This window comes from Maylandia zebra, linkage group LG11 (genome assembly GCF_041146795.1).
Source record: "Maylandia zebra isolate NMK-2024a linkage group LG11, Mzebra_GT3a, whole genome shotgun sequence".
Classification (NCBI taxonomy): domain Eukaryota; kingdom Metazoa; phylum Chordata; class Actinopteri; order Cichliformes; family Cichlidae; genus Maylandia; species Maylandia zebra.
Genome location: NC_135177.1, coordinates 36,985,452 through 37,009,260, shown reverse-complemented (window position 1 = coordinate 37,009,260; position 23,809 = coordinate 36,985,452). Strand labels below are relative to the sequence as shown.

Sequence of the window (23,809 nt, the reverse complement as noted above, 5' to 3'; positions counted from 1 at the left end):
TATTATTATTAACTAGAACCCGGTGCTGTGCGGCTGTTAGAGGTGCTGGGCTGACTCTGTCCTGACTCCTGAGACAGACAGCAGAGAGGACAGCTGTCCTCCCTCTGCTGTCTGTCTCAATAAAAGCTGAAAGTGTTTTGTGCGTTGCTGGTGCTGCGTTTGTGTCCAGCTTCAGTGTTTGTCTGCGTTTTATTGAATTCTGTGATATAATTTATACAGATAACTTTAACAAAAGTGGAGACGGGTTTTTGGTGTTGGCTGTTCACAAACTGAATCAAAAACCATCACAATGAGGGCGGAGCCACCAGTTGTAGAGCTCCTCTCATCCAATCAGAAGGCTTCACGGCTCGCCGCTCGCCTCCTGACTTGGAGTCGAGCACTCCTGGTTCCACGCCGATGGATGAAGAAGTGTTTTTCAGCAGGGCCTCCTCACGGTGACTCAGCAGCTGTGCAGCTTTATAAGGAGGCAGCGAACCTCAGTCTGTCACCACGCAGACGATGGCCCGGCTGCTCCGCATTGCCTGCATCCTGGTCTGCTGCCCCGCGCTGCTGCAGGGCAAAGCTTCAGGTAAGCACACCTGAACTTGTCAGTGGTGAGTCTGCCGCTGTGCTCAGATTTCATTAGAGTTTTGTTTAAGGTGCACTAATGGTGCTATTTTTTTATACCTGCATTTGTTTCCTGCTCACAGCTCTGCTTTGGTTCCTACTGAAGATCATTGTTGTATTCAGTTTGGACAGAATGACATTTTAAAGTTAAAACTGAGGGAGGTGAAACTGAGATTAGATTTTAAGGACAGATGGGCACAGCTGAACTGTCCAAAAGGACGTATTCTACCAAAAATCAGATCCACCTTTTAATCAGACTGTGGATCCAGCAGTCTCACCTGCTGCAGGTGCTCGTTTATCAACGTTTAAATCAGTGTTTATGGCTGTTACAGAACACAAGGTTTAGTGTTACTGACAGTGAACAGCAGAGAGCCGGTTGTTAGCGAGATGTGGACGACTGCAGTAACTCTCTGCTTCTGGCTTTCAGCACAGCTCCTTCCTTCTGTTAACCTCTATCAGAACCAGGCTGTGGCAGATTTTCACCTCAAATTATTTTTCAGGTGAACTGTAATCAAAGTTCAGGCAAATCCACTTAAAGCCTTCTTCTGTGTTTTTAGCATTTTCCCTGTTTTGCACGTCGTCCCCGTCACGGTTGGACAGACGGCGCTGCTGAAGGCGCTCCTCTGTCCTTCCTGTTGCTGTTTATTGATGACGATGTTTCCTGTCGTTGTTCAGAGTACCAGCTGGAGTCAGAGACACTGAGCCGATGTGAGCTGCTGAGAGGCGTCGCTGTTGCCAAAGAGCGAGATGAGATCCCTCACTGCACTGAGGACGGCAGCTTCAGGTGCTGGATTTGGTTTTTTTATAATCGTGATGAAGAAATATCAGCAGCACCTCTGAGCCACAATATGAACGCTCATAATATTTAAAAAGTTCAACTTATGAAGCACGAACAGCCTCAAACGTTTTATTTTTACCAGCCAGATTAACAGTTTCTGTGTGTGTGTGTGTGTGTGTGTCTGTGTGTGTCTGTGTGTGCGTGTGTGTGTGTCTGTGTGTGTGTGTCTGTGTGTGTGTGTGTGTCTGTGTGTGTGTGCGTGTGTGTGTGTGTCTGTGTGTGTGTGTCTGTGTGTGTGTGTGTCTGTGTGTGTGTGCGTGTGTGTGTGTCTGTGTGTGCGTGTGTGTGTGTCTGTGTGTGTGTGTCTGTGTGTGTGTGTGTGTCTGTGTGTGTGTGTGTGTCTGTGTGTGTGTGCGTGTGTGTGTGTGTCTGTGTGTGTGTGTCTGTGTGTGTGTGTGTCTGTGTGTGTGTGTGTGTCTGTGTGTGTGTGTGTGTGTGTGTGTGTCTGTGTGCGTGTGTGTGTCTGTGTGTGTGTGTGTGTGTGTGTCTGTGTGTGTGTGTGTGTCTGTGTGTGTGTGTGTGTGTCTGTGTGTGTGTGTGTGTGTGTCTGTGTGTGTGTCTGTGTGTGTGTGTGTGTGTGTGTCTGTGTGTGTGTCTGTGTGTGTCTGTGTCCGTGTGTGTCTGTGTGTGTGTGCGTGTGTGTGTCTGTGTGTGTGTCCGTGTGTGTCTGTGTGTGTGTGCGTGTGTGTGTGTGTGTCTGTGTGTGTGTGTGTGTGTGTGTGTGTCTGTGTGCGTGTGTGTGTGTCTGTGTGTGTGTGTGCGTGTGTGTGTGTGTCTGTGTGCGTGTGTGTGTGTCTGTGTGTGTGTGTGTGTGTGTGTGTCTGTGTGTGTCTGTGTGTGTGTGTGTGTGTCTGTGTGTCTGTGTGTGTCTGTGTGCGTGTGTGTGTGTGTCTGTGTGTGTGTGTGTGTGTCTGTGTGTGTCTGTGTGTGTGTGTGTGTGTCTGTGTGTGTCTGTGTGTGTGTGTGTGTGTGTGTGTGCGTGTGTGTCTGTGTGTGTCTGTGTGTGTGTGTGTGCGTGTGTGTCTGTGTGTCTGTGTGTGTAGACCTGTGCAGTGCAGTGGGCGGGGTCAGGAGTGTTGGTGTGTCGACACTGAAGGTCAGGAGGTCACTGGGACTCGAACCAGCGGCTCAGCTCCTCATTGTGAGAAACACCAAAACACACACGTCTGACATCACAGATCACATGATGCAGGAAGTCTGGAAATCAGCTGTAAACCTTCTTCTCTGCTCTTAACATCACGTTTAATTCTCGTGCTGGAGATGTATGATGGTAATAATTATAATTGTGTGGAAAATAAATGAACATATAACAGCACAGACAGGCCCAAATAAGCTATAAAGTAGGAAAGTATAAAAATAATAATAAAACAAATTACGTCATACTTTTGAAAATTGCTCATTCATATAAAAATAAACATAAGTAGCTTAAACATTACTGTAATCTTTCTTAACGTGTTTTTTCTTGCATATTTCAATATTTACCTTCAGGAAAATGAAGCTCTGAGAATCTTTTATTTATAATCATTAAAGGATTAAAGGACATTTAGATTTTATATACACAAATTTACAATCCTAAACACATTTTTCTTAATAATATCCTGCTTTCTTCTCCTTTTTTTTTATTTTTTTAATAATAATACATTTTATTTGTGCCTTTCAGAACACTCAACAACACAGCAGAATAATAAAAGCAACATAAGAGCAAGCGGTATGCGACATAAAACAAATTTAAAATAGCAGAGTTTATGTGGGATGAGCTATTTTGCTATTATCGCAGTTAAAATTGACACTTTATAAAAATTTCAATCTATATAAATAAAAACAGAAGATGAAGAATAAGAAATTCACGGATCTCCATTCAGAGAAGCAGTCAGTGGAACAAAAGAGCATACAAGACACCAAGAACAAGAAGTTAGGAGGAGGAACAGTAACGCGAGTCTGTGTGCGCAGGCCCGTCTCCCTGCCAGCTGCAGGCCGTCCTGCGGTGTTCGCCTTCAGGCCTCTTTGAGCCAGTTCAGTGTGACTCCAGCAGGGGGCAGTGCTGGTGTGTGGATCAGGACGGCATGGAGCTCTACGGGACCAGACAAGACGGGAGGCCCCGCCGCTGTAAGTTTTCCAGAGTGGGTGTGAAATCGGCTGCTTAGCGCTGCAGCTCTGAGTGTTCGGGTGTTGCTGGAGCTCTGTGGGCTGTTTTCTCTCTTCACTGGAAGCTGGAATGAAGTTTAAAGCACGTGGTGCATGTAGCTAATCTTTGTTTATCTGAACACCAAGTTTTTAACTTACCAGCTTATACAAACCTGTTACTCTGTCTCCTCCTCCCGCCTCCTGCTCTGATTTCTGTTAAACTGCGTTTGCTGGATTGTCTGAGATCATCAGACTCATCGACCTGCTGACCTCTGACCTTCAGGTCCCGGCGGCTGTGAAGTGAGGTCCAGGCGGCTCCTTCACAGCTCCTCCAGGTCGTCTTCTCCTCCTCAGTGTGCTGAAGATGACAGCTTCCTCCCGGTCCAGTGTCAATTCATCAACACCACAGACAGAACAGAGCTGGACCTGCTGCACGCCTTCAACAGGTAACGTACCTGCCCGCACACCTGCCTGCACACCTGCCCGCACACCTGCCTGCACCTTCACACAAATACGATGATGCCTGGAAGCATTTTAAGTCTGGCTCTGTAAACAGTGATGAGCCGACTGGTCACATGATCTGTGACCTCACTCATCCTCCTGATGAGTTTATGGTCTCAGTCGCTGTTTTAGTTCTTATTGAATAAAACTTGATGAGATTTTGGAAATGATGCTTCCATCAGAGCCAGAAAGGACCAGGAGGCGGGCGCTGGGTGAGGGCGGAGCTTGTGCGCCTGTGCAGTTGTCTTGGCTTCTTTCCACATTTGATCAGTTTCATGTTTTTATCATCTCTGTAAATATGAAACATAAATATGTAAAGATGATTATTATGTAAATATTATAGGTACAGTAACAATGAGCGTCCTGTTGCTGCGGCTTTGAAGACGTGACACTAGTTCAAAATTAACGTTGAAGGTTGGCGTTTAAACTGAAAGCAGCAGCTGCTGACGTCATCATGCTTTTGGACTGGATCTCCTGCGACCTGCAGGCAGAGCTTTAGCTGGTCCTGCAGCTGCTTTTGTTTATTTCATTAAACTTTAAGTGATCTTGTGAGCTGAACTCCTGTTAGCAACATTAATCCTTTTGAAAGAATGTTTCCTGCTGTGGTTAAAGGATCAGTGATGGTTTTATTGAAGTCATGTCCTCATGTCTACACCAACAGTGTGAGACAAGTCAGACAGTAGAGAGCAGAAAACCCTTGAATCCATGTCTGAGGTCATATAGTGCATATAAAAGATCATAACGGGACAGTGAGGGAAACAAAGCCAAACATGAAAACATGGGAAAGCAGAGTGACGGGTGGTGCAGAAAACTGGTGGTGAAAAGAACAACTGGTGGAATTAAAGCCCCCTGTGCAACAAAACAAAGATTTCAAAATAAAACAGGAAGTGGTGCTGTGAGTGTGTTTGTTGTTTCAGGTTTCCAGAAGCCTTTGAGACGTTCAGCAGCTTCAGGAAGTTTTTCCCGCTGGTTTCCTCCTACTGCTTCTGCTCAGACAGCCGAGGCCGAGAGCTGGAGAACACAGGTACACACACACAAACTAACAAAATGTATTTATTCATCAAGAAAATCTTCATCAGACAGAATCATCAGGTCCGTAAGGATGATGATGATAACAGCGGTGACTGTGATGAAGGTGTGCTCTTTCTGCCCAGGTGTGGAGCTCCTCCTGTCTGAGGTGTACGACTCGGCGTTCTCTGGTCTTCGCTCCGGTCACTCCTTCTCTCAAACCAACATCTACCGAGTCCTGCAGAGGAGGATGCTGGGAGTCCGCCTCGCCCTCACCGGACACTTCAGATGTAAAATTATTTAGAAAAACGTCTCCTGCTGGTTCAATCTTTTCAAACTGAGTTATGGCTGCTGTACGGTGGAGACCCTGGTCAAAGCTGGTTGGGTTAGCTGGATTGGTTTGGACTGTGATTTAGTTTAAAGTAGTTTTATTGTAGGTTAACTGTGACGTGTCCAACTGTGTAAGTCAGGCGAGTGTTTCATGTTGTTGTGGAGGTCAGGCCATTGTTGCACCTGGACAAACACCTTGCTGCGATATCAGAGCTTTCCTCCTCCACTGGCAGTGTTGGAGGTAGAATGGAACGGCTTCATGGAAAGTTTGCTGTTCGTGCATCATCTCGTTTTAAAAAGTGTAGAAGGAGGTGACGGCTGGATCAGATAACACTGGTCTAAAGGTGGATGCTTCTCTGGTGTCCTGGATTGTTGATTACCTGACAGGAAGACCACAATATGTACGTCTCCCACAGTGTGTGTCTGACAAGGTGATTAGCAACACAGGGGCACCACAGGGGACTGTCCTCTCCCCCTTCCTCTTCACCCTCTACACCACAGACTTCAGCCACTGCACAGAGACCTGCCATCTTCAGAAGTTTTCTGATGACTCTGCGGTGGTTGGATGCATCAGCAGGGATGATGAGACAGAGTACCGGGCTGTGGTCGACTCCTTTGTCACGTGGTGTGAGCAGAATCATCTGCAGCTCAACGTGGCAAAGACCAAGGAACTGATCGTGGACTTCAGGAAGACCAGGAAACACTTGACCCCTGTTTCAATCCAGGGGGTCAGTGTTGACATTGTGGAGGACTATAAATACCTTGGAGTACACATTGACAATAAACTGGACTGGGCTAAAAACACCACAGCACTTTACAGGAAGGGCCAGAGTCGTCTCTATTTTTTGAGGCGACTGAGGTCCTTCAACATCTGCCAGAAAATGCTGAGGATTTTCTATGAGTCTGTGGTGGCCAGTGCGATCCTCTATGCTGTTGCATGCTGGGGGAGCAGGCTGAGGGTCGCAGATGCCAACAGACTTAATAAACTGATCTGTAAGGCCAGCAATGTTGTGGGGATGGAGCTGGACTCCCTCAAGGTGGTGTCGGAGAGGCGGATGCTGTCCAAGATAAAGACAATGTTGGATAACACCTCCCACCCACTCCATGACATGTTGGTCAGTCACAGGAGCTCGTTCAGTGAGAGACTGAGATTACCGAAAAGCACCACTGAACGACACAGGAAATCATTCCTGCCTGTGGCTCCCTGTACAACGCATCCACTTAACACACTGTTTGCTGCTACAACTACACACGTTTCTTTTCCAACTATTTATTTATGAGTGACTTATGTATGTATGTATGTATGTATGTATGTATGTATATATATGTATATATTGTACTATTCTTAGTTAGCGTATTGTCTGTCTTGTCTTAATGTTGGTTTAAAATGGAGCACTGTAACAAAAAATAATTTCCCCCAGGGATCAATAAAGTATTCTGATTCTGATTCTGATTCTGATAAACACGTATGTGACCTCCACCCATCCTGCTCTCTGTCTCAGGCCCATCTCCCTGTGAGGAGGAGCGGCGAGCAGCGATGGAGGCGAACAGCGTATTCATCCCATCCTGTGAGAGCGGAGGAGCCTTCGCCTCCAAACAGTGCCAGCAGGGGGGGCAGTGCTGGTGCGTTGACCCTGCGGGGAGAGAGCTTCCTGGGACTCGGCAGCACGGAGACTCCCTGACCTGCAGTGAGTGTTTGAGCTCTGTGTCCAAATTTTTCTTACACTTCTTCTCATTTGTCTCAGTTTCTGCATCTGTCTTCAGAGCTCCTGATGCCTTATCTCGTTTATCTTTTCTCCTCCTCCAGGTTCAGGTCCAGCCGACTGCCGCTCTCAGCGCCGTCTGGCTCTGTCCCGTCTCTTCTCTGGTCCCGTTGAGTCTCCTTTTCAGGCCTCCTCTGGTAGCCCTCCAGCCTCCTGTCTCTCCCTCCTCCAGCCTCTCAGGGACCTCCTCCCAGTGGACTCTGACCCCACCTCTTTTCTGTCTCAGCTGGTCGAAGTCCTGCATGGCCTGTTCCCCTCTGTGGGCGGGGCTCTGCAGGCTCTGACTCGCTCCTCCCCCCGGCGCTTCCAGGAGAATCTGTTCGGAGGGAAGTTCCTGAAAAACGCAGCAGCTTTCAACTTCAATGGGGCGGTGGGATCTCGGGGAGCTCTCAGTCTGGACCCGCCGTCCTCTCAGAGCCTCGCTGTCCGCCTGCAGCGGAACCAGGACCTGGTCCAATCTGTCAGCAGAGCCCTGGAGGACCCCGCCTTCCTCTCCACCCTCCAGCAGACGCTGACGGGTCTCAGCAGCTCTCAGTCTGCCTCCGTGGAACAGGTGACGTTTTTACGCTGCCGTGCATTTGTGACACACACCTGAACATCCTGCCTGGTTCTGCTTTTAAAGAGCTGGAACAACATCAGCGTCTAACCTGCCGATCCAGTTCATCCCATCATCTTCTGGTGACTCGTGCGCATCTAGTTTCTCTCCATCATCACTTAAAAATGTTGATATTTTCCAGGTCCTCACTCCTCTGCTGCGCTCCTGCTCCACGGATGATGACGATGACCTGGCGGCCATCTTTGTTCCCAGCTGCACACAGAGCGGTGCTTTCCAGGAGGTCCAGTGTCAGGGTGCAGAGTGTTGGTGTGTTGACCCTCAGGGGCGGGAGGTGAAGGGGTCTCGGACCGTCACTCGACGACCTCGCTGTCCGTCCCCCTGTGAGAGAGCGCGGGCGGCGGCCCTCGAGGTGAGATCGAACATGGCGGCCAGTGCTGAAATCCACATCCCGGCGTGCTCGCGGGATGGAGACTTCCTGCCGCTGCAGTGCGTCGGCTCACGGTGCTTCTGCGTGGACGCTGATGGGAAGACAATGACTGTCGGGCCAGCAGGGGGCGCTGTCACCTGTAAGACTCAGAAATATTTCAGCTCAGAGATATTTGTATTTTTTATGTTGGAATAAAAAAACAGGAAGAAAAATAAATCTTTTTAAAGTGCAAGAAGAAGCGTAAAAGCAGCAGGCGATCATTAAACACTCGCTCATCATCAGATTGAATTCTGAGCAGCTGCTGTGCACGGACGCTGTAACCACGGACTCGCTTTTTCCTCCAGCAGTGCTTCAAGAGTTTTACCTTGAAAAAACTCAGATTGCAGCAGTTCTAAACTATAAGTGGTTCTTCTGTAAAGATCCGGTTCTGTCTTGTTTTGGGTTTTTTGTATTTTATACTTTGTGTTCACAAAGTTACAGGATGCTCTGTTGTTTCGTTTCAGGTCCAGAGAGAAAAGCAGAGACGCTTCGATCCTCTGCAGGTCAGATCAAACCTGACGCCTGAGTCCAATCAGACCCAAAGTTCAGCCTCAATTTTGGGACATTAAACATAAACTGTTTCATTCATTTATGTTTTTGTGCTTAATGAACTTTGTCTTCAGGCGGTTACAGTTATTTTAACTCGGCGCTTCATCTCTCTCGCTGTCGTCTGACTGAAGGACATGTCTGTTGATACGTTTGTTGCAAATCAGGCAAAAAGAAAAAAGAATGTTTTAAAAAATAAATACAAAACAGTGAAAAAATACAGAAATACAAACATATTTATAAACGATAAATGTTCTAGAAATGAAAACAAAGATAAATAAATGTCAGCTTATGTCGCACTAAGGTGATAAAAAGTCATTTTTAGGTCATGTGACATACATTTATTTGATGAGTTAGTTATTTAGTTTTGATTTTGGCAGTTTTTGTCCTCCACCGTCTGGACGAGTCTGTTGTGGTCTCTGCAGGTCGGTGCTCGCAGGCGTCGGCCGAGGTCGAGACCTTCAGACAGGAAGTGAAGAGCATCGTCTCGCTCTCTAACTCCTCCCACATCCCTCTGGGATATGGATTCCTACTGGCCGAAGGTCTGCGTCTGACCCGTGAGGAACTCCAGATCAGCCAATCAGAGGAGGAACTGCAAGTTTCTGAGACGCTACTGAGGCGCCCCAGAGCTGCTCTGCGATTGGCTGCTTTCTCCAGTGAGTCACAGACTTTCAAAAGGATTTAAATCAATATATAAAAATACTTTTATTGTGGAATAAAAATGTAGTTACGGTCGTGCTTCCTGTAGTCCCAGGAACTGTTCTCAAGGCACTAAAACAACAAAACAAAAGAAAAGTTTGATCATTTTCTAACTGGACCTGAACCTTGTGCAGGTTTTAACCCTGGAGCCGACCCCATTGGTTCTCCAGGGTTAAACGAGAGTCACACAAGTCAAAGGAGCTTGTAAAGAAAAGCGTCTGGACTTCTTTAAGTTGCTTGAAGACGTTTCACCTTCATCCGAGAAGCTTCTTCAGTTCTAAGGTCAAATGGTGGAGAGTCCCAGATTTAAACCTAGTGGGAGTTTCCCCCCACAGAGGGACAAAAGGACCCCTGATGATCCTCTAATTGCCTGAGCCAAGGTGTGAAACTGGGTGTGGGTCACAATCAGCCAGAGTTTCGGGTCACACCGAGAGTCACACAAGCACAATTTTAAAAAAGGCCTCAAAGGATCCAGATGAACAAAATGACAAAGAGCTGAAAGACAGAGAAAACGTTCCTCGAGCACATTTTCCTTAATTATCTGAATAAACAAAGAGGCGTGTCCCGCCTTCGTGTCGTCGCACTGACGCTGGTCTTCTTCCTGCCCAGCTGTTCAGATGCTGCTGCCTCGTCAGCGCCGCTCGTACCAGCCGTTTACTCCTCAGTGTGACGCCGATGGACGCTGGCTGCTCACGCAGTGTTACCACAGCACAGGTCTGTCTCTCTGACACACACACACACACACACACACACACACACACACACACACACACACTTTTTTACAGAATAAATGTGTTTTTCAGGTCAGTGTTGGTGTGTCGATGAAGACGGACAGTACATCTCTGATTCTCTGACCAGCCGCTCGCTCAGCCTGCCCAAATGTAAGACACACACACACACACACACACACACACACACACACACACACACAAAGTTCACTTATCCACCTCAGTCTTTGTTGCAATCATAACCTTTGTGTGTTTGTTTCCCTGCAGGTTTGACTCGCTGTCAGAGAGCAAAGGCTCGCTCCCTGCTCTCTGGTTGGATGAAAGGCTCTGACATCACCATCTCCTCACCTTACCACCCAACCTGTGAGCAGGTATTAGCCCACAAACATGCATACACCCTTTTCCCAGCAAGCTGACAGGGAGTAAACTTTGTCACATCTGTCTCAGCAACTGTGAGATTCTGATGAGAACAACAGAGCTACTGCAGGTGGGGCGTAAAGACCACTGAAACCACTGAAACCACTGAAACCACTGAATATGACTTTTGTAGAGAAACAAACCAAGAAAAATACTTTCTGGTTGGATTCCAGCCGGAGACTCAAATCCTCGTTGGGGTGTTGTCAGGAAGGGCGTCCGGTCAAAACAAAATCAAAGATGTGGAGCTGACGTCTGTGGCAGGAGAGCAGCTGAAAGTAGCTTTCAGTGTTTTCCAACCTTCAGCTGCTCAAACTGCCTTTACTTAGATAAAGTTGGATTTCATCTAAGGGCTCTTACTCTTATCTGAAAACACATTTTTATTTACCGGCTTTTAATACAGCATGAGAGTTATTTGTTAATTCATATTTGGTGTTATTTTATTAGGTATGTTGTATTCTTGTGCAGCACTTTGGTCAACGCTCCTGTTGTGATTAAATGTGCTATATAAATAAATAAGCTCTAACTGTAACCATCTAAACTCTGTGTGTGTGTGTGTGTGTGTGTGTGTGTGTGTGTGTGTGTGTGTGTGTGTGTGTGTGTGCATGTTTGTTTCAGGACGGTCGTTTCTCAGTGCTGCAGACAGGGGGCGCTGCAGGCTGGTGTGTGAACCCTCTGACTGGAGGGACGATACAAACAGCAACACCAAACGCAACAGGACAGCTGACATGTACACACACACACACACACACACACACACACTCCTCTTAGTGATGCATTCACTGTCTTGTTTAACGCTGCAAACTGTGTGGTGCGTTCAGGTCCCAGCTGGTGTCAGCTACAAGGACTCCAGTGTCGCCCTGATGGCTCCTTCACTCCTCTTCAGTGTGATGTCACTTCCTGCTGGTGTGTCTCCGAGAATGGACAAGAAGTGGGCGGGACGAGAACATCTCGACAGACAGGCCGCACGCCATCATGTGACCGTAAGAACTAGCTAAGCTCTGTGGCGGGATGGTGCATTTCCTTCCTGTGTCAGTTTGTGTTGATGAACCTCACTCGCAGCTCATCAGCGCCCTCTGGGTGAATTGTTACTATCACAGTAACCGTAGGATCAAGAGGAAGTGGCTTGGCTCTGATGGTATATGCCTTCTCCAGGTCCTCTGTGCCCCGCCCCCATCATTACCCATGGTGCGCTGGTGTGCCGCCCACCAGCTGATGGACGCCAGAGCTGTGACCTTGCTTGTTACCATGGCTACCAGAACTCACTTGCTATCAGCAGTTTCCTGTGTGAGACTGCGAGTCGGAGATGGGATGGAGACCAGAAGCCGCTGAGCGGAGCCTGTCAAAGTGAGACGCCTGACCTCTGACCCCCTTGAAGGGCTACACTGCTTTTAAGCAAACCCGTTTTCTATTTTGCTCCTTTTAAAATCAACCTTTATTCTGTTGTTCAGTCTCTCGGCCTCCGCAGTCCGTGTCCTCCACGCAGCTCTGGGTGTTGCCCTCGGCCTGCTCTCAGATCAGCCGGTTACAGTCTCTGCTGTTCAACACAATGACCAGCAGGGGGCTCTGTTCTGCACAGGTGACCTTACCTGCACCATGCCTTCTTTTCCTAATACTGACTGTTTACAGTCTGTATATTCATTTTCTCTAGTGTTGGTGATGCAGAATGCAGATCTCATTGTGTGTGTGTGTGTGTGTGTGTGTGTGTGTGTGTGTGTGTGTGTGTGTGTGTGTGTGTGTGTAGCTTCCCTCATCAGGCCGCGCTGTGTCGCTATGTGACGACTCCTCGGTGACTCTGCAGTGTGACGGTGACGACTCGCTGAGGTTGATGGTGAGATGGAGCGCTGCTCTCTATGACCTCCCGACCTCTGACCTCCCAGACCTCCATGACGTTGGTGAGCAGACCATAGACTGTATACAAAAGATGGCCATAACCACTGTGACCCATTTGTTTTTGGACTTTCACATGATTTCACTGTTTTTTTTTAGCGCAGAGGTCAAACTCATATTCTTTTCAACCCTGACGTTTACATTTAATAGCCAATCAGGAGACAGTTGGGAGGAGCTTAAACAGCTCATTTCAAATCGAGGACGATGCAAAGCTGCTCTAGTTGAGCCCAAGAATAAAAGCATGTAAATAAGACGGAGACATCCACTGGAAACTTTTTAGCTCATCGAGTATTTAAATTTCAATTCAACGACCTGTTGACCTGTTACGACCTTTGATGGCATCACAGGGTCTAAAGTTTAGCACAATGAGTGAAATCGTTTAAATGGCTACAAATTTGGTTTTATTCTAGAAAACTTTTTTCTCATAAAATTACATTTTGAGTTTATTTTTATTATTGCAGGTGTCTTCCTGAATGAGTCCAGACTTCTGGAGGGACTTCAGGGAATTCTGCGCTCCGTGTTGTCATCAGAGCCCAAACTGGTTTCTGTGACTACACCGAGCTTCGGCTGTTCCCGTGGTTACCATCTGGACAGCGACAGCGAGGGCTGTGGTGAGTCTCTGTTCAGCTCAGACATCCAGACTCTGGACCGCAGAGTGTTTCAGAGTGTGGGATCTCCTTCACTCAAACTTTGGTGCCCATAGTTTGAGCCACGTTTGATCCTTGTGGCTTATATCAGAATAAAATCAGGTGTGTCTTCACCTGGAGCTCGGTAAGAGGTGTGCCCCCCCCCCGTCTCTGCAGTCGTCTGTTTGTCCCGTAACTCAGTCTAGTTTCTCTGTTTCCAGTCGTTTGTCCTGCTGGCAGTTTCTCCCAGGAGGGGGTGTGTCATCTGTGTCTTCAGGGGACCTATCAGGACGAAGAGGGGCGGGACTTCTGCAACAGGTGTCCCACAGGGTCGTCACCTGCTGGAGCATCATCTGTCAAGGAATGTGAGTGTTTTTAAACCAGGATTCATTTATTACGTGACTGAAACCAAACCGGGAGATTTCGTGTTTTAGGCGAAAGTTTAAACTACATCATGAAGCCACTTCCTGTTAATGTGTTTATTATATTCATGTTTCATTCTATCTTCCTCAGATGGCTCGAAATATTTCTGTCATTTTATTCTAAAAGTATTGAAAACTGCATGTTTTACAAACTCGTTAAAGATCTCTTAAGTCTGACCATCAAACCTTAATAGAGAGACGCGTGAGTGTCGAACACTTTGTGTTTGTGCATGCGTGCATCAGGTGTGACCGAGTGCCAGAGGCGGGGCCTGCGGTGTTCGCAGCGAGGTGACTTCCTGCCAGCGCAGCCGGATGTCCTCGCGGGCAGGTGGAGGTGCTTCAACAGCGAGGGGGTGGAGCTCGAGTGGAGCAGCAGTGACAAGGTTCTGACTGATGACGAGTGCTCAGGTGAAGATGTAGCAGCCAATCAGAGAGCAGCTGTTCACAAGTTTGTTTTTGAGCGTTCTCTTTAGTGTGTGTGTGTGTGTGTGTGTGTGTGTGTGTGTGTGTTGCGTGTTGCAGTCCTCAGCAGGTTTCAAGCTGTTCCCACATCAGACCTGATTGTTGGAGCTGCAGATGCTGAAGTGCTGCAGACGATGACCTCTGACCTCCCTGCCTGTGTCCGGGGTAATGCACGTGTCTCTTATTTTCCTGCTCTGGATCCAGCCTCAGCGATCTGACCTGTAACTCTGGAGGATTTTTGGTTTGTGGTGTAAAAACTCATCAACACTGCTGCTGTTTCTCTCACAGCGTGTGCAGCACAGCCTTCCTGCCACCATGTGGCGCTGTTCAACAGCCAGACTCAGTGTGAACTGTACAGCACACACAGCCTGAACACACACTGCAACACCTCCCAGCAGGTACACACCTACACACACCTGCACACACACATAAACACACATCCTTATAAATAACAGATTTACATAAATAAACACAAATTTTTTTTAGTCCAGAGGTTTTCTGGGTAATGCTCAGGCTGAGCTGTTTGATTCGCTAAGCTGCTATCTGAGAGTGAGGGGCGGAGCTTCAGATCTGCTGGTCATCAGGAAGAAAGGTACTGCTATCATCAGAGCCATGTGAGGTGTGCTGCAGCTGTGTGTACCTGTGTGCTCAGTCTGGTGTGTGTGCTTCAGGTGCAGAGTTTTCCTCGCAGCAGCAGCACAGTTTTGTGAGGATGAGGATGATGAAGGCGGTCTCAGGTGTGTTCAGGACTCAGGTGTTCTCCTCCAGGCGGACCTCTCTTTCCGACGCTCATCGTTTCTGTCAGGACGGCTGCAGCCGCGACACCTGCTGCGACGGATTCATCCTCAACCAGAACAGCCTGGAGGGAGGTATGTTACCATGGAGACCATGGAGATACGGACAGGTGATAGCTGATGAATGAGAGCGCCTCGTGTCGTCTTCTCTCTGTCAGGGTCCCTACTCTGTGGCTGGTTGAGAGCTCCATCAGTGCTGACGTGCGGGGACCGGGACTGGGATGTGATTGGTCAGGGAGCGGCCAAACGCACTTGCGGGGCGGGGCTTACCTACAACGAGCAGCAGCGCAGCTTCGTGTTTGACTTTGGAGGACAGGAGTTCACCATCAGTAAGAAAAATCAAGTCACGGCTAAAATCCGTCACTCATAAAACAGGTAACCACGCGACTAAAGCACTTCCTGTTTCCTCCTTCCAGCTGATTCTGCTCTGCCAGCTGACAGCAAGAACAGGAAGGACTATCAGGCCTCCATCATCAGCTTCCAAGCCATCTACCTGAACACTGGTACCTGTTAGAGGACATATTTTAGCACTTCATGACAAATGCATACAGAGACCTATGATCAGCTGTCTCTCCAGCTCTGCTGTCGGGTGTCTGATAGAGAGGCGGTCCTCATTCTGTGAGCTGGGTGAACCACAGGCCACAGCAGATCTCCAGAGCAGGACTGGCTATAAACCAGCTGCAGGATGAGCTCCTCTCTGAGGAAGCAGAGCTGCTGTGGGAGAAACTGGCTACAATTACACCAGAATAATTATTTACACCTGCAAGAAAAAAAGACCAGACTGGCAGTACTGAACGAGTTGAGCAAAGTTTGACTTACGTGACTGTTTGGTTTCACTTAACGCGCCTTATAATCCTTTGACGTCGACACTGTTGTGTTTGTCGTCTTCTGCTAGCAAAGATTTATGTAAATTTGACAAGCTGGGTGGATTCTGTACTGTACAGGAGACACGGCACGAGACTGATTGAAAATGGTCTACAGCCAATCAGGACGCAAAACACAATGTGCTGTGAAAAAAAAAAAAAAAACGTGCAAAATTGCACCAAAAAAAATCTGTGAAACAGTGAAGCTGTGAAAAGTGCCCACTATGTATATACATATGTATTTATACTGAAACAGCAGTGATGGCTGAATAAACTTAAACAAGCTCAAGAGCGCCCCCTATGGAACAGGTAGACCAGATATTAGAAATGATTATCAGTTCTCAGATCAAAAAGGACCACCACAAAGAGCTATCCAGTAATGAAACCATGAGACAGGAAGGGACAACTAAAGTTTCAAAATAAAACTGAGGCGACTGTCACTTACTGTTATTCTCTCAGAAAGACTCAAAAATGTGCTAAAATAATTCATTTAAGTCACTCGCTGACGACACTGTTTGTCTCAGTTCTGCTTGTTTGTTGTTGTGATGCAGCTTCGGCCGTCGGCGGTTCTGGTTCTTCTTCGTGTGCTGCAGCTGAGCTCAGCCCTCCTCTGGACGGTTTGTACAAACAGAGCAAAAGTCTGAAGTTTCTGTTGGATGGTTGGCGACGTGTCACCGATGCTTTTATGGGCTCTGTTTGTGTTGCAGCTTCAGTTCAGCTGAAGTTTGCGTCTCTGTCTGAGGACGACGTTCTCGTGGATCCTCAGAGGAAGCTCCCCGCTCTCTCCTTCTGGCTCAACAAGAACAACTACAACTCCCAGCAGGCACAGCTCTGGTGTCTCACGCGTATGTGAAACTGTCTTCTCGTCCTGAATACAAAAATGGAGATTCTGGTTTTCTGGGTTCCACTTGTTGTAAAAGTCCAATTGACCAATAATGTAGCAGCTTCAGTTCTCTGCATGTGGAGGTCATTAGCCATGCTGTTTATACGCTGGAACCCCTGAAAAATGCTCGGACGGGTTAGTGCCTGTGTCGGGACAGCTGCCTCAGTCTTTCAGGTCACGCTGGCATCACGTCGGCGGTTTCCTCCATCAGTCCTGAGACGCTGTGTGGTTTCAGGTTGTGACGAGGAGCCGCAGTGCTCGGTTGCTGACCTCAGAGATGCTGACTCGGCAGGTTTCTTCAGCTGCTCGTTGTATCCGGACAGCAGAGTTTGTGGAGCTTACGATAAACCTCTGAGACGACCCTGCAGCCCCCTGCTGGACAGAGCGCCCAACAACACCTACAGCAAGAAGGGTAAAGAGGGGAGCTCAGAGAGTCACTGTCATGACTTCATAGCTGCTCCTGCTGTTTTTAAACACCGTGTGTGTGTGTGTGTGTGTGTGTGTGTGTGTGTGTGTGTGTGTGTGTGTGTGTGTGTGTGTGTGTGTGTGTGTGTGTGTGCATTTAGTCGCTCTGTCTGGACCAGTGAAGAGCTTCTATGAGAGGGTTTCCTTCAAGAAGATGGTTTCTTACTCTGTACGCAGCCGAGTCAGCCTGGGAGAAAACACACTGCTGTCTGAGGGGTAACCCACACACACACACACACACACACACACAACAAAATGTGTTTGGTCTCGTGTTGAAAGGTTTCAGAAAATACTTTAAATAGTAAAACCTCAGTGTGTTGGATCTGCTGCAGGTTCATGGAGTGCGAGCGCCGTTGCGACGAGGATCCCTGCTGCCGTGGCGTCGGCTTTGTCGGTGACACCAAATCCAGAGGTATCCATAAAGCTGTATGAGCGTTGTTTTTTAATCTTCATACTTTATAACGGTAACTCTTCTGGTTGCAACATGACTTTGTAGAAGTCTTACAGCTTAAGCCGTCTGTGACCTCAGTAAACTGAATATAACACGATGAGCATCCAGTAAATTATTCACCTCAGTGGAGTCAGACCCACTCTGACGTCGGCAAAGAGCAGGCAAAATGAGGGACATCAACGCTGGTGTGTGTGTGTGTGTGTGTGTGTGTGTGTGTGTGTGTGTGTGTGTGTGTGCAGGAGGCTCTGATGTGGTGTGTTTAGCTCTGATTAGTCTCGGGGTTCAGACCTGCAGCGAAGACGACGTGACGACCTGGAGGACTCAGGACTGCAGACCATCAGCAGTGAAGACCACACCGGACCCCTTTGGCTGGTACCAGAAACCCGGTACTGAAAACACACACACACACGCACACACACACACACACACACACACACACACACACACACACACACTTTAAGGCAGCAGGCCTTCAGTTTATCTGAACATGAGGCTGAAGGAGGCGAAGCTCTGTGTGAATAAAGGCTGTGTTCTGCTTTGCAGTGAATCAGTGGAGTCCGTCTCCTGCTCTCTGTCCTCCGTTCAGCCTGCCACCGACCAAAACCAACAGTAAGACTCCACCCACATGCAGATACTCGCAGTAATACTGTCAAAAGTACTTAAAGTACTGCCATTACTTCTTTTATCGCTCACCCCTGAGTATTTTTCACAGTTTCGCTGGACGACTGGAGTCTCCTCGCCGACTCTTCAGTCCTCGTCGACCCGTCTCTCTCTACCTATGATGTCATCCACGTGAGCCGTGATGTCGCCGATGACAGAGATATGACCAGGGACTGGTGTCTCCATGGTAACCATATGTGGGGGTTTTTAACTACTCTTTGGTGTACCTCACTGTCAGATCCTGACTCTGCTCTGCTTCCCATCAGCCTGCCAGGAGGCGGAGTCTTGTGCAGCTGTGTCACTCAGTGAGGTGGAGTCCGCCACGCGCTGCGTTCTGTACCCTGACACAATAGTCTGTGGCCTAAGCTCCGCCCCTGAATCCCCCGCCTCGTCTTCCTGTCGACTGGTCGTGAGAGAGCCCGCCCCCCAGGTGTACCTGAGACGCGGTGTTTTCTCAGAGCTGTCACAGACGTCCGTTTCTATCCCGGGCCAGGGGGTGCTGCAAGGCGTCGCCGTGGAAACAGCACTGGCATCAGACAGGAGGACAGTCGTTCAGTTCCTCGGAGTCCCGTACGCTCGTCCTCCAATAGGATCGCTCCGCTTTGAAGCAGCTCAGCCGGCTGAGTGGATGGGAACCTGGGACGCCACCAAACCACGGTAACTACCCGTGTGACCACAAACGCCTGTCCTACAGCACGTGGTCACCCAAGGCACCCACAACCAGGATATAGTGAAAAACAGCGGCCTCACCTGTACAGGAAGTGGCATTGTCCATCGGCAGATTCCAGATATGAATTAACCCGATCAATGATCATCTTTATCTCTTCACCCGTCAGCCCCAGCTGCATCCAGCCTGGTGACGTAGCCTCTGCAGCCTCCAGTGAGGACTGTCTCTACCTCAACATCTTCACTCCTGCTGACCTGGTGAAAACTCAGCGCACTCGTTATTTCATTTATTCATGTTTAATTTTCTTTGATCACATTTTTTCTGTTGTTTGCTGTTAAACCAGAGGGGGCGTGTTCCAGTCCTGGTTTTCTTCTTCAACCCTTCAGCCAATGAGAACCCAGGACTGTTGGATGGCTCCATCCTCGCTGCTATGGGTAATATCGTCGTGGTAACAGCAAGTTACCGGACGGCGGCGCTGGGATTCCTGAGCACAGGTGACTTAAAAACAAAGAAAGAGAGAAAAACGTACACGCTAAATGACTCACCTGGCCTCCTGTCCACCCCTTTCTCCAGGTGAGTCTGATCTCCATGGTAACTACGGCCTCTCGGACCAGGAGGCAGCGCTGCGCTGGGTCAAAGACCACATCTGGCTGATGGGCGGAGACAACAGCAGAGTGACGGTGGGGGCGGAGCGTGGTGGTGCTGACATCACCAGCCTTCACCTCCTGTCTTCGTCTCGTCCTCTGTTCCAGAGGATGATGCTGATGGTGAGACCTCGAGTCGTCCTTCCTTCCTCCAGACAGCAGGCGGAGACTAACAGTTGTTTTATCAGCAGTGGAGCAGATGCTCTGAAGAGGAACGATGACCACGAGCCAACCTCAAAGTTCTTCATCGCTTTTATCTCCTCCTGCAGGGCGGGTCAGCGTTTTCTCCATCACTGGTTCAGACTCCGTCCACCTCCAGACGTCAGGCCCTCGATCTGGCCAAGGAGCTCGGCTGTGTGACCTCTGACCTCGCGGCCTGCCTCAGAGCGTCATCTGTCCACACGCTCAACGCCGCTCAGACAAAGGTAGACGTCCCGGACAGTTTGCGCTGGTGCAAGTCCTCGTGTCACGTGTCTCACCTGCGCTGTGTTCGCCCCGCAGCTGTTGGCGGTCAGCGGGCCGTTTCAGTCCTGGTCTCCGGTCCGTCAGTCCGTCTCTCGGTCGTCCTTCCACAGAGTGGACCTGCTGCTGGGAACATCAGAGCACGATGGTCTGATCAGCCGTGCTCGCAAGATAAAGGTCAGAGGTCACGCCTAAACTACCTGTAAAATCTACTCAAGAGGTTCAGTTTAAGAAAGTAACGGCGGCATAATTTTCATCAGGACTTTGAGTCTCTGCAGGGCAGAGCTGACAGCAAGACGGCGTTTTACGAGGCTCTGAGCCGCTCGCTGGGCGGAGCCACGGGAAATGAGCTGCTGAAGGAGGCGGCGGCGTGGTTCTACTCGCTGGATCACAGTCCCTCAGCTGCTGGATACAACCTGTTCTCCAGAGCGCTCAACAACGCCACCAGGTCAGAACCGACACGCACACACGCACGCACGCACGCACGCACACTGTTGTCGTGTTTCTGGTGAACGCTTTCATGTGTTTGCTTTGCAGAGACCTGTTCATCATCTGTCCCACGCTTCAGATGGCGAGGCACTGGGCGGAGAACAGAGCTAGCGTCTTCCTGTACCACCAACCGGCCTCCAGCGCTCACGACAGGTGCGCATTTCTACCTCAACGCTAAACATCAATGTTCATCCGTCGCCTCTAACACAGAACATACTTGAAAGGAGGGCGGAGTTGTACAAACCCTGGATGTCACTTCCTGGACCATCCGTTCCTCACAGCAGACCTCACCCAGCGTTATGATGGTGACCTACACTGTCTGCATCAGAGGGGCTGTTGGGTGTAAAAGGCTCTCCTGTGTGTGTCTGCAGGGCCGACGTGTACCTTCCTCTGGATGTTCAGCTCGCCTTCGGGACACCTCATCATCCAATGAGCTCTCAGCGCTTCGCCTCCTCTGATCGGCGCCTCTCTCTTGCCATGATGACCTACGTCTCCAGCTTCATACGGAGCGGGTGAGGCTAACGCTCAAACCTCCGAGTCCTGCGTCTGGAGCCGATTTATTCTTTTTTTTTTTTGCTCTCAGGAACCCAAACCCATCCCGATCGTGGGCGGAGTCAGTTCTGCCCCGCTGGCAGCCAGTGCTGTCCTCAGAGGCTCCGCCCACCTACCTGGAGCTGAGCACTAACCTCCATCATCAGCGGGGTTTGAGTCAGAGCTCCTGCTCCTTCTGGACCCAACTGGCACCCAAACTGACGAGTCTGACAGGTGACAGAGATTTCTACTGGTTTCTACTGGTTTCACCTGTGCCCTCAGTTTGCTCCTCTGCTGTCTCACCTGAGGTCCTTTCGCCTCGTTCAGCGCTCTGTTCGATTCAAATCTTCCTGTTTCCTGTTAAATCTACTTTTCTTCACCTTTACAGAGTTTATCGGATTATCATTGTAAACTTTGACTCACAGCTCAGAGCAGTGACGCAGCAGAGAGTAAGGGAAACCATCTTTCTGACTTTTCTTTTTCCTTTGGTTTCCAGGTGCATCGGGGGCGGAGCCTGTTCAGCCTGCACTGACCGCTGAACTGCCAGTGGCTGCTCCATCCAGCCAATCCCAGACTGAGAAAGATGCCTACAGCTAAACTAATGACATCATCACCCGCTTAGGGGACTTCACGCAGTTTCATCTCCCATAATTCACTTTGATTCAGATGGTTGCTGTTGATCAGTTTTGCTCATAATCATTAATAAAAAGCATCTCAAACTCTCAGCTGTGCTTCTCGTTTGATCAGGGTTCAGTGTTGAGTTGAGTTCAGTCATCCAGCTTTGTTCAGTGTGAGGTTTGTTAACTCAGGCTTTCTGCCTCCGGTAAAAAGAGGCTTGCATGGCTAAAGTAGCATGAAAGTCCAATCATGTGTCAGACATCTGTGGAACGGGTGCCAGAGATTAATGCAGAAAAACCCATAAATAAGTCATTTATCCCCTGCAGATATTAGCATATGTTTATGTTCTAGCATATTTGAGCACATCATAACTCATTCGTCTGCTTCGCTGCGCACCCCTGTGAGGCCAATGACTTCCTGTGTAAGACGAGTGTGTGCTGTGTTTACCTGTGGATAATCAGCCAATCACAGTCAGCTGCTCTGCGGCTCCACCCTGTTCACCTCACCTGAATCAGGCAGCAACATGAGACATGGACACTTAGTGCAGCTTTGTTTCAAAGAACAAAGATTTTGTGACTGCGTCACAATTTTCAGGCAGTATGTCAAAAAGTGAACGACCTGCATTCTTTCTCACAGCCAGCAGGGGGCGACTCCTCTGGTTGTTTAAAGATGTTTGATTGTGAATCTGTGAAAACGACTGCATTTCTCACCAACCTTTGACCTCAGTTGACGCTTTGCTGCTGTCTTTACGCCCTCGGTGTTACTAAAACTGCATGAATGTTATTTTGCACCTCGTTGTCTCGTTTGGAGTGAAGCTGCGCGCGTGATGATGCATGTAGACATTTTAAGACTTCACTGTGGGGTTTCACAAATTAAATCCTGACTTGATGGTGGCTACAGCCATCTTTAATATACAGTCTACAGTTAAATCAGCTTTCAGTTTGTACTGATTTAGTTTAATACTGTAATACTAGTTACAGTATTAAACTAGTAGTTACAGATACAGAAGCAAGTCTAAAGAGGAACACGGGCGCACTGCACCACATTTACCTCAAAGCTTTAGTAACTTTATTTTTCATGAGACTTATTGGTTATACTAACTAAATGACACTAATATTTAAAAAATCTAAAAATAAAAAGCTTGTTTTCTTTGTAGGCAGGGAAAATATTCCTGGGGGAATGAAACGGTAAGCATTTGACCCGGCGCTGTTAGCCGCAGGTCTGCAACCAAACAACTGCACATGATTTTCTTGAGTGTTTCTTACAGATTTTTACTCCCTGAAACCAGAAAAATATTTTTAAAATCCTCGTCAGGATTTCTCGCAGGTTTCTAGTTTAATTAAGCGTACAGTTTCCCTTTTTAAACTGAAATCTGTGTTCAGAAACAAAGATTTTTTTCATTGCTGTTGTGCTTTATTAAATGGAAACTCTTCACGTTTGCAGAAAACCCTGTACGTGATGGAGGGACATGGAGATTCTTTGGATTCGGCGCCCTAAAAAACACCAAATTTACCAAAAAGATCCCACGCAGCTGCAAAATGTTGTTGCAGAGCTGTGACACCATCATGTCTGCTTTCTGCAGCATTAAACATTTCATCCAAGCACGGCACACACCTCAGCTCACACACACACACACTTCATCGATGGACTCACAGCTAGCTGAAGCATTAATGTCCACTCGTTTTTCTTACGGTGGAAAAATGGAAACACGTTTGAATGTCAACATTTCTTCTGAGTTATTGTTCGAAGCACTGAAATGTTGTCTTCCACCTTAAGCTTGAAAAGTGAAGTGAAATTGCTCCTTGACTAAAAAAACAAACACGTCCTCATAAATGTACCAGTTTTGTGTGATGCATCAATCGCAGCTACACACAAAACAGCAACAATGTTCCAACGTTTGTTAACTTCAGTGAAACTGGAAAATGTCCTTTATTGAACAGTTTGTGATGTATAAATGCAAACAGACGACTCGGCTGCTCTTCGTCCAGCTAACCTCCCGTCTGTGAGGGGAACACCCCGCTCAGTGCGGCCACGCATGCCCGAAGCATCGACTCAGCCAGCCGGTGAAACCTGGCAACCTTCAGTCTGTGTCGAGCGACAGTTTCTCCTAAACCGACTGTTTTAATCAGAAGGTAAAAATTCATAGAAAGTAAACAAAGATGAGTTGAAAGATAAACAGAAGCGTTTTTCCACATGCTTTGACACATATCTGAAAAACTGTGGCACAAACACACTTCTGTACAATCTACACTTAACGGGCTGCTGACGCTGGTGAGTGTGCGATTATTTCCATATTGATCTAC

General features: G+C 48.3%; 1 protein-coding gene across 1 annotated transcript; it reads left to right on the top strand.

Moving 5' to 3' along the window:
- The first annotated feature begins 1,353 nt into the window (after positions 1-1,353).
- LOC101487445 (thyroglobulin) lies at positions 1,354-21,613 on the top strand. The gene is made up of 46 exons (XM_076889553.1): positions 1,354-1,380; positions 2,498-2,585; positions 3,395-3,550; positions 3,852-4,014; positions 4,987-5,093; positions 5,224-5,367; positions 6,910-7,095; positions 7,215-7,723; positions 7,908-8,292; positions 8,657-8,695; positions 9,164-9,394; positions 10,047-10,151; positions 10,241-10,318; positions 10,433-10,528; positions 11,401-11,562; positions 11,735-11,926; positions 12,031-12,158; positions 12,324-12,474; positions 12,931-13,080; positions 13,317-13,460; positions 13,761-13,925; positions 14,040-14,144; positions 14,268-14,377; positions 14,466-14,571; positions 14,651-14,848; positions 14,932-15,102; positions 15,190-15,276; positions 16,188-16,253; positions 16,344-16,481; positions 16,755-16,931; positions 17,086-17,200; positions 17,317-17,396; positions 17,675-17,821; positions 17,979-18,044; positions 18,148-18,282; positions 18,362-18,752; positions 18,932-19,019; positions 19,106-19,256; positions 19,336-19,529; positions 19,676-19,831; positions 19,908-20,045; positions 20,129-20,316; positions 20,406-20,510; positions 20,729-20,869; positions 20,941-21,122; positions 21,385-21,613. The coding sequence occupies exons 1-46, from the start codon at positions 1,354-1,356 to the stop codon at positions 21,483-21,485; spliced, it is 6,942 nt and encodes a 2,313-aa protein (XP_076745668.1). The 3' UTR covers positions 21,486-21,613.
- The last annotated feature ends 2,196 nt before the right edge of the window (positions 21,614-23,809 follow it).

What these genes read in the sequence shown, in the direction of transcription:
- LOC101487445 (XM_076889553.1), top strand. Translation starts at nt 1,354, where the DNA reads ATGAGATCCCTCACTGCACTGAGGACG. An exon ending in CGGAGACTCCCTGACCTGCA is followed by an intron (nt 7,096 to 7,214) that starts GTGAGTGTTTGA and finishes CTCCTCCTCCAG; the next exon opens with GTTCAGGTCCAGCCGACTGC. An exon ending in GCAGTGTTACCACAGCACAG is followed by an intron (nt 10,152 to 10,240) that starts GTCTGTCTCTCT and finishes TGTGTTTTTCAG; the next exon opens with GTCAGTGTTGGTGTGTCGAT.